Source organism: Gossypium arboreum, chromosome 3 (genome assembly GCF_025698485.1).
Source record: "Gossypium arboreum isolate Shixiya-1 chromosome 3, ASM2569848v2, whole genome shotgun sequence".
In the NCBI taxonomy this organism is placed as follows: domain Eukaryota; kingdom Viridiplantae; phylum Streptophyta; class Magnoliopsida; order Malvales; family Malvaceae; genus Gossypium; species Gossypium arboreum.
In genome coordinates, this window is record NC_069072.1 from 20,275,740 (window position 1) to 20,291,631 (window position 15,892).

Here is a 15,892-nt window from a genome sequence, read left to right on the forward strand (position 1 = left end):
GTATATTTTTCCCCTTAATCTTGAATTGAGGTCAAACTTTAAAAATAAGTGTGAAGCTTGATTCCAAATTCAGCCACAAGTTTCATCTCAAAACTTCTTAGTTCCAGTATCGAGAGCTAAATCAGACAACAGAGGCTCAATGTCCCAAAGGTACCTAGCAGGAGAATACTGTGAAGAACATATATTATTATTATCACAAATTGCAAAATTATGCTCAATGTCCCATTTCAGACAACATAGGCTCGATGGTACTAGTTATTATCACCTTTGAAAGCATGAACCTTACAATCTCTGCGGTTCCTAAAAATGCCATCACAGAGGATGTATACGGTCCTCAAAATAATATGTCTAACAACCTATCCGCCTATGATGTAAAAACGTAAAACATATGGGGAAAGAATTGATTATGATATTTTGTCTATGATACAATTTTAAGTACATCGTTGGTTCAGAGGCTTGATGATTGCAACCTTCGTTACACAATGGTCCCAAGTAGCCATAAATGAAGAAGCAGGCAATAGGCAATTAGGCCAAGCCTTACTCGGGGACGGCTGCTTAGAACTCGGCCACCAGATACCCTGTAGCCATTAAAAACAGATAAATGAGCATTACAAACGAACACAATGAATAGCAAGCAAGAAAAGTTCCTTTTCTCATGGATAAATCTATACCATATTCCATCAACACGATCTGCAATAGACTTTCCTTGTTTTGGGATGAGGCCAGTTGTATTAAGAGGCTTGAACATTCGACCTGTTAAAAGAAAAGAGGAAACATGCATAAGATCATGAATTCTAGAACTTGTTTCGATCAGAAGTTACTTTTCTAGAAAGAATTCGAGAATGCAAACCTTTGTCCTCATCAGTTTCCTCACTGTTGATCAAGCGATCAGTTTCTGAGTCAATATTGAGTGCTAGATGGTCAGCTGATCCTTTTTGCATAATTCGGACGTGAGCAGCTGAGGGAACAGGAGATACTGTTTTCTTTACGTGGGATCCCTGCATAAGCATCAAAAAACAATTCAAGTCCTTCAGAGCAATGTTTGCAGGGATGTATGATACATCACTAGGCACAAACAGATATAAAAAACCCTCCAAGAATGGTATTGACTACTGAGCAACCAGCATTCAGCTTTTAATGGGAGAGCATGTATTGGTGTTATATACACACACACATATTAAATATATGAAAAATTCATAATTAGTTCTCCAAGATTCCCTTACATTAGGTCAAACAAATAGATCTGTGATAAAGCAATATGGTACAACAATAACAAACCAGATTCATTCACAAAAAAAATTAAACACATTACATTTAACTAGAACTACAGAACCAACCATACATTTAAGATTTGAAACTATTTATAAGAGAAAACCAGTGGTCTATTTAAACAGCCATGATTAATAGCTATATCTTTTAAGCAAAATAAACTCAATATTTGCCTCACAATCTCAACCCAGGCAATCATCTTAAGCTCCTTTTTTTCCCCTCTCTTAATGCAAGTTTCCGAAATTTCATACTGGATAGTTAAGCACTCCCAGACAGCTCATATGCTAATTGAATATAACAAGCTAATAGTGCATGTATCAAACCACAGACAGTAAATGGTGACAAGAACAAGTTAATAAATCAAATTAATTACGAAAATGTGTAAACTATTTACCACATCTTCAATTTCAGATATTTCTGACCCTGTGGATGCAGAAGGTGCTTCAAAGATGCTCCGGTCCTGGACAACTTCTGGCTGAATAGTCCTACCCTGAAGAGAATCTTCAAGTAACTTAACCTTAGTTAACAATTCATCCACGGCATTTTGGCTTCCAAGCAACTTGGTACCAAGTTCCTGTGCTCTGGATTTTGAACTTTCAGCCTCTAATAACAAGGCATTCACCTGCTTTTCTAAAACAGGCAAAAGTGCTCTCATACCAACAGAATTTGGGCTTCCAATCAACTCTTTACCTCCCAATCCAACAATAATCTTTTCCAGGCCAAATGTAGCCTCAGACAGCTCCATTTTCATACCTTCCAATTCTGGCTTATTTCTAACATGTCTCTCAATTTCTTCTTTAAGATGCTCAATTTCAAAACTCTGTTGTGAAAGCATAGACTGTAGTTCTTCCTTCTCATAAGAAAGTAAATTTATTTGGTTCTGCAATTCAGCGAAACTATTAATAATAGAAAACAGTTTCTTAACATCAGTTGAGCTATGGGGCTCGAGGTCTTCAGACTCTACAAGAGGAATCTCGATCACACTTAGCTTGTCCAATAAAGTTCTTAATTGAGTTGCTGATAGAAGCGGCTCCTTGGCTTCTGTAACAATACAAAACAACTTAATAAAGAGTATTAGCAATTAACAATCAAGTGAGAGGGGAGAGATTTACCTTTTTCTTTCATCGACATATTATTGTACAATGACCAAAGTTCTGCCTCTTTTTCCTTCCATATGTCCTCTTTGGCTTGATAATCATCTATCTTATGCGTCACTTCTCTGTATGATTCTTCCAGTGCTTCTACATCACTCTCCAACTTGAAAACCCTACTTTGACATACATCTCTTTCTTCAATAGCTTTCTCGGAGACTCTTCTGGTATCTTCCAAATCTTTCTGCAAATTGTGAACAATTGCGGCCACTGCTTTGTTTGTGGTTTCATAAAACTTCACCAAACTTTGAACTTCTCTAGTAGCAGCCAACAATTTCTCAGCTGTCTGAATATATCTATTGCCACCAATATCTTGCTGAGCCATATCTCGTCCAACAAATTCTCCTCCTGGGTGCAAACCATGGTTCAAATTTTCAAGTCCAGGAAGAGAGTTAAATTCTGTAGGAGTGCTCTTGTCTTCGAAGTGAAGGTCTCCAACTGCATCTCTACAAGCAGAGAATAAAGTTTCAACATCATCCTGTAAAATAGCCATAGCCTTCTCCTTTTCTTGTTCACGCATTTCCAGGTTTTTAACATTTTGCTTCAAGGATTCCATATTCTCAACCATGCTTTTTACCTCATCCTCTGTGGCATGTAACTTTTTTAACAAGGAACCTATTGACTCATCTAGGAATTTAGAAAAACCTTCAAATCTATCAGCAAAGATTTTATTTCGTAACTGGAACCCTTCTGCAACCCTTATAACACATGAAGAAACATCATCACCATTGATTGCATTTTCATAATCATTCTCCATTCCAATGTTCACATTATTATCAATATCATCAGCGAAACATCCTGCCAGAAGAGCAATATCCTGAGATAAAGGAAAATAGACAATTAAAAATCAATGATAGATTTACTTTCTCATTCAGCAAATTAGGGAAAGAAAGTTACTGAACGTCGAGAAGTTAGGAAGGTGAAAGAAAAAAGAGAGGACTACCTCCATGAGTGGATAATCTTGCAGCTGCTCCGACCTCTTGTCCAACAAATGCTCCCTTGTGTTCTTAAGGGCAAGATCCACATCTTTTAGATGCTCCAAGTTCCTATCAAAGCATTGTTTCATCGTTGACAACAGACTTTGATCTTCGGCAAGCATTTGAAGATTGTTAAGATGACCGATCAACTCTATGGTTTTACTTGCAGAGCTCCCTCTGCTTCCAGCCAACTCTTCCATGCATACAGTCAGTTTGGAATTACGAGTTGATATTTCCTGATCAGTGGCTCTCTTTTCACTTTGAAGTGCAGAAAACTCATTTTCTGCCTTAACCAATGCATCTTCAAGCGATTTTATGGTAATTTCCGCATCAGCGAGCTCCCTAGCCTGGATCTCAGTTTCATCTTTTAGTTTCCTAAGCTCATTCTCCAAGTTGGTTATTTCCACTTTTGAATTGTTACTGTCCTCAGTTAATGAAGCAACAGTCATCTCTGCCTGAGAAAGTGCACTTTCAAGTGTATTTATAGTGTTATATGCCTCTGTGAGTCTGCTAGACTGAATAGCTCCTTCCTCTCTCAGTTTCTCCATTTCCGTCTCTGAAGCAGCTCTGCTACTTTGAACCTCCTGTTGCTCACTGATAAGAAATGAAATTTTATTTTCTGCCAGTGACAATGCCTCTTCAAGTGACTTTCTAGCCTCACAAATCTCAGCAAACTTGCTATTTTCTGAATGAGCTTCTTCAACTGCTTTCTTCAACTCTATTTCTAAATTTTTTTTACCAAATTCCACGTCCCTCTTCTCTTCAGCAAGTTGAGACAAATCATTCTTGGCAACAGCCAATGCATCTTCCAGTGTTTTCATATTTGCTTCAGCCTCTGCTAACTTGACAGCTAGGTTCTTAGCCTCTTCCTTTACTTGCAGCAAGTCTTGTTCAGTCCGTGCCTTGGCAGTCAGACAATCATCCATATACCCAGAAAGAAAGTTCAGCTTCTCTACAGGCTCTTGAAACGTTGAATCAACTGGAATGACAATGCGACCAATTGATTCAACTAGTCTCTGCAATATGCTATTGCTCTCGAATAAGAACTTCTCAAGTTGATCCCTTCCCTCTCTCAAAGCTGCAAGGTCACTCTCCAACTTCGGGATGCACTCTAAATCAGTAGATAAAGTGCTGATCTGCTCCCTGCAGTTAGCAACTGTAGATTCTTCATGTTGTAACTCAAGCTTCAGCTTCTCAATTTCTGAGTTCTTTTCCTCAAGAAGAAGTTTCAAGTTTTCCCGATCTTGAACCAAGCCCTTTCCTTTCTTAACTGCCATCGATAACTTCTCCCTCAGCAGACTAGACTTCTCCTCTGATCGTTCAAGATCTTTTTGCAGAACATCTTTCTCCTCCTTCAGTGCAAAAAGTTCCTCAGAAATTACTCTCATCTGATCCGAGAGATCATTTAGCTGTGACCTCACCAGCATATCTTCTTCTAGTACTTCCTCACAAAGTGTCAACCCCAGATCCCTAACATAGAACAGACTTTGAAGCTTTTCAAAAAGTTGTGCTTCTACGAAAGTAGTCTCTAAAGATGCATTCGGTGGATCTTTTATCTTTCTAAAGCACCTATCTATTAGCATGGGTAGATAAGAAGATTCTTCAATCCCTTCTTGATCCGCCATCATCATTCCAGAAGCCTCTATAAGCATGCTGATCATCTGATATTTCTCTGATGAAAGTTGATGGAACTTCTCAACTACATTTTCATATTCAGTTGAGAGGTTGTCCAACTCCCTTCTAACATAATCCTTCTCTACTAGTTCTGTTGCAAGTGAAGCACTTAAATGATCCTTGTTTGATGATATCTGATGTGCCATGCCAACAATTTCCTCATATTTGTTTTTGAGTTGATCTAACTCATCCTTGATGTAATGCTTCTCTTGTTGTACAGTTGAAAGTGAAGCACTCAAGTGATCTATCTCATCATGTGCAGCTTCTTTTATTCTGGAAATTTCATTTTGCAACCTATTTATGTCATCCTTAGCCCGGAAAAAGGACTCCTTAAGCCAAGCCAAGCGAGAATCTAAATCAGGAAAGGAGACATTTTCAGGTAAATCAATTGCACAAATTGTGTCTTTCAATCTGTAGAAGTCCATTGAAACATTCCCCAGCTCTTTTCTTTCTTTAGCAAGCCATCCAGCTCGTCCAACAATATCCATTGACTGGAGTTCCTTAGGTACGTCAATCTGGGATAGGATGTGGTCAAATGCCTCTTTCATAGCTGCCAGGTCACTCTCCAACATTGGGATGCGCTCTAAATCAGTTGACAAAGTGCTGATCTGATCCCTGCAGTTAGCAACTGTAGATTCTTCATGTTGTAACTCAAGCCTCAGCTTCTCAATTTCCGAGTTCTTTTCCTCAAGAAGAAGTTTCAAGTTTTCCCGATCTTGAACCAAGCCCTTTCCTTTCTTAACTGCCATCGATAACTTCTCCCTCAGCAGACTAGACTTCTCCTCTGATTGCTCAAGAGCTTTTTGCAGAACATCTTTCTCCTCCTTCAGTGCAAAAAGTTCCTCAGAAGTTACTGTCAACTGATTCGAGAGACCATTTAGCTGTGATCTCACCAGCAAATCTTCTTCTAGTACTTCCTCACAAAGTGTCAACTCCAGATCCCTAACATAGAACAGACTTTGAAGCTTTTCAAATTGTCGTGCTTCTATGAAAGTAGTCTCTGAAGATGCATTTGGTTGATCTTTTATCTTTCTAAAGCACCTATCTATTAGCATGGGTAGATAAGAAGCTTCTTCAACCCCTTCTTGATCCGCCAACATCATTCCAGAAGCCTCTACAAGCATGCTGATCATCTGATTTTTCTCTGATGAAAGTTGATGGATCTTCTCAACTACATTTTCATATTCAGTTGAGAGGTTGTCCAACTCCTTTTTAATATAATCCTTCTCTACTAGTTCTGCTTCCAGTGAAGCACTTAAATGATCCTTGTCCAATGATATTTGATGCGCCTTGCCAACAATTTCCTCATATTCGTTTCTGAGGTGATCTAACTCTTCTTTGATGTAACGCTTCTCTTGTTGTACAGTCGAAAGTGAAGCACTCAAGTGATTTACCTCATCACGTGCAGCTTCCTTTGTTCTGGAAATTTCATTTTGCAACATACTTATGTCATCTTTAGCATGGTAAAAGGACTCCTTAAGCCAAGCCAAGCGAGAATCTAAATCAGGAAAGGAGACATTTTCAGGTAAATCAATTGCACAAATTGTGTCTTTCAATCTGTAGAAGTCCCTCGAAACACTCTTCAGTTCTTTTCTTTCATTAGCAAGCCATCTACCTCGTCCAACAATATCCACTGATTGGAGTTCGTCAGGTACGTCAATCTGGGATAGGATGTGTTCAAATGCCTCAATAATCAAGGTCTTTTCAGAGAGTGATTCTTGCAATGACACAACCAAAACTTCATTTTTCACCAACTCTTCCTTGTGTAATTCAGCAGCTTCTAAAGCACTGGACTTCTCTTGCAATTCAGCTAGACATTTCTCAAGCTCGCTTGTTTTATCAGCAAGAGACTGCTTGAGGGCATCTCGTTGCTGAACCAATGCCTTCCCTTTTGTCACGGCCATACTCAGCTTTTCCTTAGTATTAGCACACCTCATCTTTTCCTGCTCAACCTCTGTCTTTGTTTTTTCAAGCTCGGATTTTAGCATCTCCACCATTGCTTTCTCACTTTCAACTTGTTCAAGAAATTTCCTATTTTCATCTTCTAGAAAAGCTATGTTGTCAACCAGCTGTGCTTCCTTCCTCCTCAACTCATGTAATTCATCACGGGCAGCAACAAATACGGTCCCAAACTCCTGCACACCAAAATCGGACTCAGCCTTTGTCAAACACTGCCTAAGTTGATTAACTTCTGAAAGAAACTGGTTATACTTCTCAATTAATGCCAATGTGCTTTTCTCAACAAGGTCAATCTGCTCTACCCCAGAATCACCTAACAAATCTCCTTGATCTATAACTGAACCAAGTGCAGCCGAAATCCTCTCCAGTGCAACCTCATATTGCTGGTTCTTAACATCCTTCTCTGTTTCTGCTACTGAACTCATAAGTTTGGCAGTCAGCCCTTCAATCTCTTTATCCTTCACATAAATCTCCCTTGAAAGTGTCTCCATCTCTTCCTGCACATACTATAACCCTAAGTAACATTAAATAAACTGAAAACCATTGAGCAATACCTGAAATATCTAAATACATACATACACACGCACGCACACACACACACTAAACCTTGTATTTGGATTCGAGTTTCCCTTTTTCTTCAGCAGCTTGCTCCAGCAAAGCGCGCAATCGTTCCATTTCTTTAACAAAGTGATTGTTATCATTATCTTCGTTATTGTATGCACCATTGTCCATTTCATCAAACTGTTTAGGTACCGCATCCGGCTTTTCATCTGAAATGGCATTGTTATCCCGATCAGTTGGCCATACAGCTTCCTTATTATCATTATTCAACTCATCCGATGCATCCATAAACATATCTTCTTTGCTATCCACATGAGATATCTCAATAGATTCCACTTCCTAAATTGATAAAAATAAATAAATAGGTATCAAATTAAAGATTTACCTGTCAACAATAACAACAAGAAACCTGAGATTTCAATTCCAAAAAAACAAAATAAAAATAAAACCTGATAAGTCGAAGATTGATTACGAGCTCCAGAATCCTCCGAATCGTTAATTTCAGACATTTCTACTGGCAATACAAATTCATAATAATTAGAGACAGCTCCTTGAATAACAAGAATCAGATCTGCATGAAAATCCTGCGCCAAAGAATTTTTAAAAATAAATGAATACATAAAAAAAAACCCTAAAATCAAAACGGATTAATGGATTTGACCTGAATTTAAATCCCACTGTGGATTTCTGTGCTGATGAGATTCTGATTCAGCTTCGATTCAAAGGAGAATTTGCAGAATGCGCACAGCAGATTAGTACTATTTTCTATTTGTAATTTTAATTGTAATTTTATTTTCTTGTCTTGATATACATGCTATTTTGTGTTATTATGTCGATTTCATAGGTGTCTGTGACGTAGTTCGCTCCAATGAGATGCGATCTATTATTTGTCTTGTAAAACTAAAAAAACAAAAATATAATTTTGACGTTGTTAATATAATTTTAGAAAAAAAAAGTGAAAGTTTTTTTTTTTCCTAAATTAGGCCTAAAGTCTGTATTTTTAATTAATTAGGCCTTCAGGCCGATTTTAAAATTAATCACAGAAATAGATCGATTTTAGGAGAGAGGAATGAAAAGCGCATCCAATTGGACGAGCTTTCTGTAAAGGTGGTAAAAAAGTGCGCCGAGCTGGACGTGCTTTCCCTCAACAGTAAAAAAAATAAAATTCAAACAATAAGTTTTTTTTATCCTATAAATACCCCAAATTTTATTTTTTTTCCATTCACGTCTTTCTCTCAACTCTCTCAAACCCTCTCAAGTCTCTTAACTCTCTCATTTTGATTGTGTTTGAATACTTTTAGTTAAAAATAATATTTTTATTAATTATCTTGTATTGTATTTGTTCAAAATCGATTTTTCACGAATGACTGCCTTTCTAATATGCTTTGACGACAAACATATTACTGTCGCCCAAGCAATAATGGTAAGATGGAAATTTAAATTTCGTTAATTTTAATAATGTTAAATTTATTTTTTTAATTTGAAATTGTTTTTATTGTGTAAATAAGTGAATGGTCATTTTTTGGATGGCTTCATTCATAATATGAGAAAGCCCGCAATCCCTGAAATTCATTACCACTTGCAAGTGGCTAGATTCTTACATGCGTCTTGCATGTCCGAGGGCTATAAACTCGATTTGGTACTAATCACCGCGTTGGTGGAAAGATGAAGGCTCGAAATACACACTTTCCACCTTCCATGTGACGAGTGTACAATCACATTCGAGGACGTAGCGCTATAACTCAATCTATCAATGGATGGGTCAATCATCACGAGATTAGTAATTGTTCCGGGTAAAGTGGACCTCTGTACAACACTATTGTGAAGGTTTCGGACAAGTTTGAAGGTGGTCGGATATCAATCAACTAGGTGGAGGATAATTTCAACGAGCTCCTTGAAGACCGAACGGAGGAGATCATAGAACAATACGCCCGAGCATACATCATGAGGTTAATTTGGGGCATTTTACTGCCCGAAAAATCTCGAAATTTAGTGCACGTAAGGTGGCTACTACATCTAGTGAACTTCAATTAGTACGAAAAACTAAGTTAAAGATCTGTCGTATTGTTTACATTATACCGGGAGATGTGTCAGGTTGCCTGCTCTTGTTGCAGTCGTGGGCCTGATGGTGGCTACCATTTTTATGTCCTAAAGTGACCGACCCATACATGTTCCCATTGGTGATGAGGTAAATATCATTTGTTAACAAATACTTAGTTTGTGCAGTAATTTTTTTATTATACGTTTCAACTAACATATCACTTATACAGGTGGAACCATGGGCTGAGCTACGTGGGATGGCCTGATGAGCTAGAAGATTTTAGATTGTTATTAGATCAACGCTCGGGAGCTAAGGTTAGTTACTTATTCTTTCGAACCTATATTAATTACATAATGATTTATAAAAAAAATTCGTGCGCAGCGATATTTACAATTCTACTTTTCAGTTTGAATAGATTTTGTACGCCGACATCGATATCATATCTTGCATCCCGTTGGAAGTGTTGGCTAATCGAGACATGTGGGACGCAAATGTGCCGTTGGTAGTGTACACGACGGTCGAAATGCACGAGTCAGACCGGGTAATGCTGAAGTTCATGTAGAGGCAATGAATTACGCCGCCACCGTGAGACCTAAAGGAGCTGCACAATGTGGACATGTGAGAGAAGGACAACGACTTGGGATGTGGCACAGGGAGCACATCGAGACGTGGGATCGTAGGATGCAATCATACCCATTCATGAACCATTTTTCTCAGCAGACATGGTGATAGCTAACGATTACTTGGCACAGTTCAGAGCCGTCGGCAAGTTATATCTGTTACCATTGAAAACGAGGAGCAGGAAAATTTGAGCGAAAAGGCAACGTCGACCGCCACAGCAGTGTTGGAGGGGACGCAGTCATATGAGGAGTTCGTCATCCGCTCCGGAAAAAGTTGCGCCGCCTGTAGCTACGTAATATTTGGGTCAGTTCGCTCCACTTATTCCCGTTCAATTCAGTAACCCTATGTTTTTTCAAAAGCACCACCACACTACGAACCACCATCGCATGCGGCCAATTCTTCTATTCCCGTAAATACATATTTTAGGGTATTGACGTCCCTCATATACTACACCCCCATGAAGATGTTGATGCCAAACCCTATGTTGGGACAAACATCGACGTATGCACTACCACCGATGATGATACAAATACAAACGCTCATATAATAGTTGGTGATGATGTCTATGCTCAGTACCTTTTTTACGTACTCGAGATTTAGGGCACATTATGGTTACATGCCTATAGTGGCCCAACCACCGCGCACATCCTTGTTTTATGGGGGTAGCTCATTGTCGTAACCACCAGACGCTGAAGTGGTAGATACATGATAGTAGCTAAGGACGATGTAACAATCAACCATAAAGGACGATAATGACGTTGTAGATCCCGAAGAAATGATTACCTAGGGGGCCATTCTAGGTACATATCCAGGCGATAATGACGATGATGAAGAAGCCTATAACCCTGACCTCCGGATGCACCTTCAGTTGAACATCCAATTGCACACAGAAATCCACCACGTGACCGTCATCCACTACCTTGCGGCACACATGCTTCCCGATAACACGATTGAGTGTATTCTTTTTATAAATATTGTGATGTAAATATAGATCTGTCATAAATAAAAAACTGAGATTATTCATTCAAACAATACCTTTGTTTTTATTACTATCTATCATGAGTTATGGATAAGTTAACAATAAATAACAAATTGAACCAATGGGAATATGCAAAGCACGCTAATGAATATGAAATTTGATAGAAAGTAATGTTATCGACGCTGAGGCCCCAACGTATTCCTGTAAAGAGAACATGTTGGCTTCGTATGCATTGGGTTTCTACAATACCCACATAATTTCTGTTTACCGTATATCTCCTAAATATCCTATTGTTTCTTATCTGGGTGGAATTTGGGTGACATTTCGGGCCACGACACAGGTCCTTGTTTAGCACAAACTCAAACGGCGCGCTGGACACAGGCGGCCACATACTCTCATTTGGAACAGGTAGGAATTTAGGACTCCATACACTGTGAATGCGTTGTAGTCGATAGACATCGTTGATGTAAGGCACATACTCAATCCGTATGTTCCCACATGCATGTGCACTTGAGAACTGAAGTGCTTGAAATCTCTCACAATTGCAGGTCATTTCTATTAAGTTCACATGATAGGATGCACCTAACATTTCCTAGTCGAGCCTAGCATGCTCTATGACTCAAAAATCAAGGTTTCGACGTGAGTGACACACTACATACATGGTGTTCGCTCTTGCTGTACTTCACCGAATCTCTTTTATCACATCAGCGTAGAATATACCACTGCCTACTATCTGTCCAGCATATGTCGACTCCCTTTTAGGAAACAAGGCGGCAAGTCGAAAGTATGTCTCTTTGACAACCAGTGTTACCGACAAATGACACGTCCCCTTTAGTGTGGACTTGATGCACTCGGTTAAGTTTGACATCATGTGCCTATATTGTAAATCCCGCCGTATGACTGTGTCCACTATTTGAATGGTATATTCGATACATACGTCGTATCGTAGATGTTAATGGTGCTCAAGTTATTCAACATTCGATGGAATTGATGTTGGACTAGCTCGTAACTTGTCGAGAAACAACTACCGATTAGTGCAATGAAATAAAATGATATGAATACTCGATGTGCAGTGAATACATAGTTCGAACTACAAACCCGTGTTGATGACTAGATCTCGCTCAGTTGTTGAAGGATATTTTTTGTGGTAGTTGGATCCCACATGTCGTATAAAGTACCGATGATGAGTGCAATCCCAGAGGGCTCCGTGATGATCAATCTTCAAAAGTATTCTGGGTCTCCTACCCGATATGAACATATGCTAAGTTGCGGGCAAACGCGGTACGCAAATAGCTTAGTAAAAAATCCCAATCATCTGTCGTTTCTCTGGTAGTGCCCATTTCCTAAGCTAAAAAACCCAACGAGTCGCACACTAAGCATAGCAATTATATCAAATGATCAATCAAATTTTTATTTAACCTTATAAAATTTAAAACTATCTGTCTTATTGGGTAGAATACCTTCCGCTGTGGGTTATCAACCCACCCTTAGTATCGAAATGGGTACTTTACAAGAAAGAATTACTTCTACCAAGGAGGGATCCATAACTTCTATTCAAGCAGTTTATGTACCTGTGGATGATTTGACCGACCCTACCCCTGCCAATTCAAACGTAGCTCACTTCTTTTTTGGTGTGAAGTAGTGTCAAACCAAAATACCCAACAAGCATTAGCTCTCCTTGAAAATGAGGTGATCCAGCCGCACCTTCCAGTACGGCTACCTTGTTACGGCTTCACTCCAGTCAGAATCTTCCAATCACCGTCTTGAGCAACGACAAGCAAAAAATGTTGTTTATACCTTCCGTATAGCCAGGTGCCGTCAATTTGTACCATAGGCTTGCAGTGCTAAAATGCCTCATTGCATTGCTGAAATGTCCAAATGAACCGATGGAAAAATCGTTTTGAGATCGATTACAGAACTTGGTACGTAGGAATTCAATACTTGACACTATTGTCATACACCCATAATGCAACTTCTTCATAGCCTTCTGTTTTGCAACCCACACTTTCTAGTACGTTGGAGTGTACTAGTACTGACTATGTATGTTCACAATCAGCACTAGTATTTGAATCTAGGGGGTAGCCTTCACCATCAGTATAATAATTTCAACAATCATATCCAAGTCTAGCCTTAGATGGTCTTAAGTTGCACCCGTTGCAATGTAGGTATGGGGACCATAATACTTTTTTATTGTCCACACCTCGATTTTCTTTCGGTAAGACATCATGATTTTCACTTACACCTCTTATCCTTCATTGAGCACTTTTCTTGAAATTTCTCGGAGCTATATCGCTTCAGTGAAGCAAGAAGAACATCTTTGTTGGGGAATTTCATTCCAACTTCTAATACTCGTACATTATGATATGTGCTTGTTTCTAGATGTTCTGTGTAGAAGCCATGAAAACTCTAAACCACTCTCAACTGATAGGTCAACATTCGACATGTGGAGTAGATGTTCATATGCCCTAAATCTCGCATTTGGATCCAAAGCATTGTCTAGGGCTTCATCGTCAGATTCACAATGTTTCAGTTCCATTGAAATTGAAATTGAATGCACTAATTGAATGCCAAGCCTGAGTTTCTAAATTTGGGTTATACTGATACCTTGACTGGTACTGACCCCAAAAGTTTAGATCAAGGCTAGAGATCGATGAGTGTACTAGACAACCGTGTAGTAGGGCTTTCTACTTCAACTTTGGTACTCGTATTCGCTGCGACGGTAGTCGAAGATAGGCTAGATCCATCAGCATCGGCGAACTCTACCTATAACTCAATAACAACATTTCTCTTATGATGTGCGATAATATAACCATCTCGAGATGTGTCTCGCTAATCACTTTTAATAGATCGTACTTATAGAGGTCAACAAAAGCAAGAAATTTGCATTGCAACCTCATAGTTTTTCCTCGGGTCAATCCGCCTACTTTCCTCCTGATTCTTGTCCATAACTCATGCATTTGAATAGTACTATTGAATGTAAGTTCCACGAGCTTCACTCCTACAAACATCACACTGACCTCTATATTACAAATTTGACCATTGTAGTACATAAAGGATTTCCCTTGTCGGCTTATTTCAATATCGATCACAAATTGGATAAAAAATGCAAAAAAAGAAGTAGAGAATTTTTCAAAGGAGTACACATAACTCTCACAACACAAGGTTATTCTGTTTGATATTAACTTGATGCGTGTCATGTTATAAAAACTTCACCCCTTTTATGAGAGAATTATGTACAGTGAAAGAGAATACGTGCTTTGAATTTCGTTTACAAATGCACACGTTCGTTTTCTATTGTATAAAGCAAATAATTTTTAGAACACGCTCAAAACTAATATAATTTCATCACGCCTGTGCTCTCGAGAGATTTTGCACTACATAATGTGATCTACAGGCATCTGAAAAGGTACTTTTACTATCAAAAGAAAGGAAATTTGTTAGAGAAACCTCGCCCAGCTGGGGAAGCTTTCTCTAACAAATTTCCAATTCCTCGGCGTGGAAAGCATGACGCTTCGAATAATTTAGACACTTTAAACACATTTAGAATATGTTCATCACTTCTATAGCGCATTTTCAAGGTTTTTCTTTGCAAACAAACCCTTCCTTGCGGCTATAAAAGGGCTCACACACACCAAGCATCATCATCCCTTAGTCATATAATTTCTCCTCAATCTTCTCCATTCTCCACTATAAACCATTTATCGGTCTTACAAGCTTTGGTCGCTAAAAATATTTGGCTTACATTTAAGGTATTCTTGTGTCGTTGGTGATGCGATATCGCTCCGAGCCACACATATTTCATATATATACTGAAATAGGATAATTGGCTCCGAATCCTATCCTAGAAAAGTCAGTTATGGGGTGATTTTACTTTCTACGGTTAAAGGTGGAAGTCGAAGTAGAGGTCTCAATCGACAACCGTTATGCGATAATAAATCGGGGTATAATGGAAGAGTCGTTGACGATCATTACGTAGCCATGAACTCAATCTTTTTGAATACCCAAAAATGATGCCCTATAAATATACCATAGAAAATTTTGATGGCATATTCATACGAAAAAATTTTGGGCCTTCCCACTATAATCGGTGTAAATTTTTTCTCTATTTCCAGACAACTGATACCTTTAACCTTCCTTATTATTCGAAGGTTGGCATCGTAGTAGACGCAAGAGGACTTTTAGGCAGATAGCAACTATTGTGATGTAGTAAAGGTGATGCTCCTTTCCGGTGATGACAATTGTCGTTATTACACAATCCATTGATAACTACAACCGCTGTTGTGTCGACCCAAGTTTGACCTCTATTGTGTCGATACATCTACTCTCTATCTGAAAGCTCTCTAATGTCCACCTTAGTGTCAGCCTTCGAACAAGAATGAAAGGTTAAAGATACCGGTTGCTTAAAAATAGAGAAAAAAATTACGTTGATTACACCAGAAGTTCCCATAGTTTTTTTGTGTGATTAGGGCATCAATCTTATATATGATATATATAGGGCATTATTTACGGGTATCCAAAATTCTTGACCTCTTGACCACATAATGATCTTCATCGGGGCTTGCTTATACTCGAACCCATGACCACATCACAACAGCAGATTAAGACTTCCACCCCTGGTCGTATTAAGCATTATTACCTCGAAACTAGATTTCCCCACGAT

General features: G+C 38.7%; 1 protein-coding gene across 5 annotated transcripts; it reads right to left on the reverse strand.

The window, feature by feature from the left end:
- Positions 1 to 225: 225 nt before the first annotated feature.
- Positions 226 to 8,488, reverse strand: LOC108463876 (trans-Golgi network-localized SYP41-interacting protein 1). 5 transcript variants are annotated; one of them, XM_017763855.2, is made up of 9 exons: positions 8,253 to 8,488; positions 8,041 to 8,102; positions 7,637 to 7,930; positions 3,364 to 7,536; positions 2,382 to 3,237; positions 1,664 to 2,310; positions 851 to 998; positions 672 to 753; positions 226 to 578 (listed from the first exon to the last, which is right to left on the reverse strand). In XM_017763855.2, the coding sequence occupies exons 2-9, from the start codon at positions 8,098 to 8,100 to the stop codon at positions 476 to 478; spliced, it is 6,363 nt and encodes a 2,120-aa protein (XP_017619344.1). In that variant the 5' UTR covers positions 8,101 to 8,102; positions 8,253 to 8,488; the 3' UTR covers positions 226 to 475. The 5 variants fall into 5 exon arrangements, with proteins under 5 accessions (XP_017619344.1, XP_017619343.1, XP_052881526.1 ...); XM_017763854.2 differs by having other exon boundaries at positions 8,041 to 8,105; XM_053025566.1 differs by having other exon boundaries at positions 8,041 to 8,162.
- Between the last annotated feature and the right edge of the window lie 7,404 nt (positions 8,489 to 15,892).

Bases quoted from the DNA above. Each gene is read 5' to 3' on its own strand.
- LOC108463876 (XM_017763855.2), bottom strand. From the start codon at position 8,100: ATGTCTGAAATTAACGATTCGGAGGATTCTGGAGCTCGTAATCAATCT. The intron at 7,931-8,040 runs GTTTTATTTTTA...TTATCAATTTAG, and splicing joins ATCAATCTTCGACTTATCAG to GAAGTGGAATCTATTGAGAT. The intron at 579-671 runs GTATAGATTTAT...TAATGGCTACAG, and splicing joins GATCGTGTTGATGGAATATG to GGTATCTGGTGGCCGAGTTC.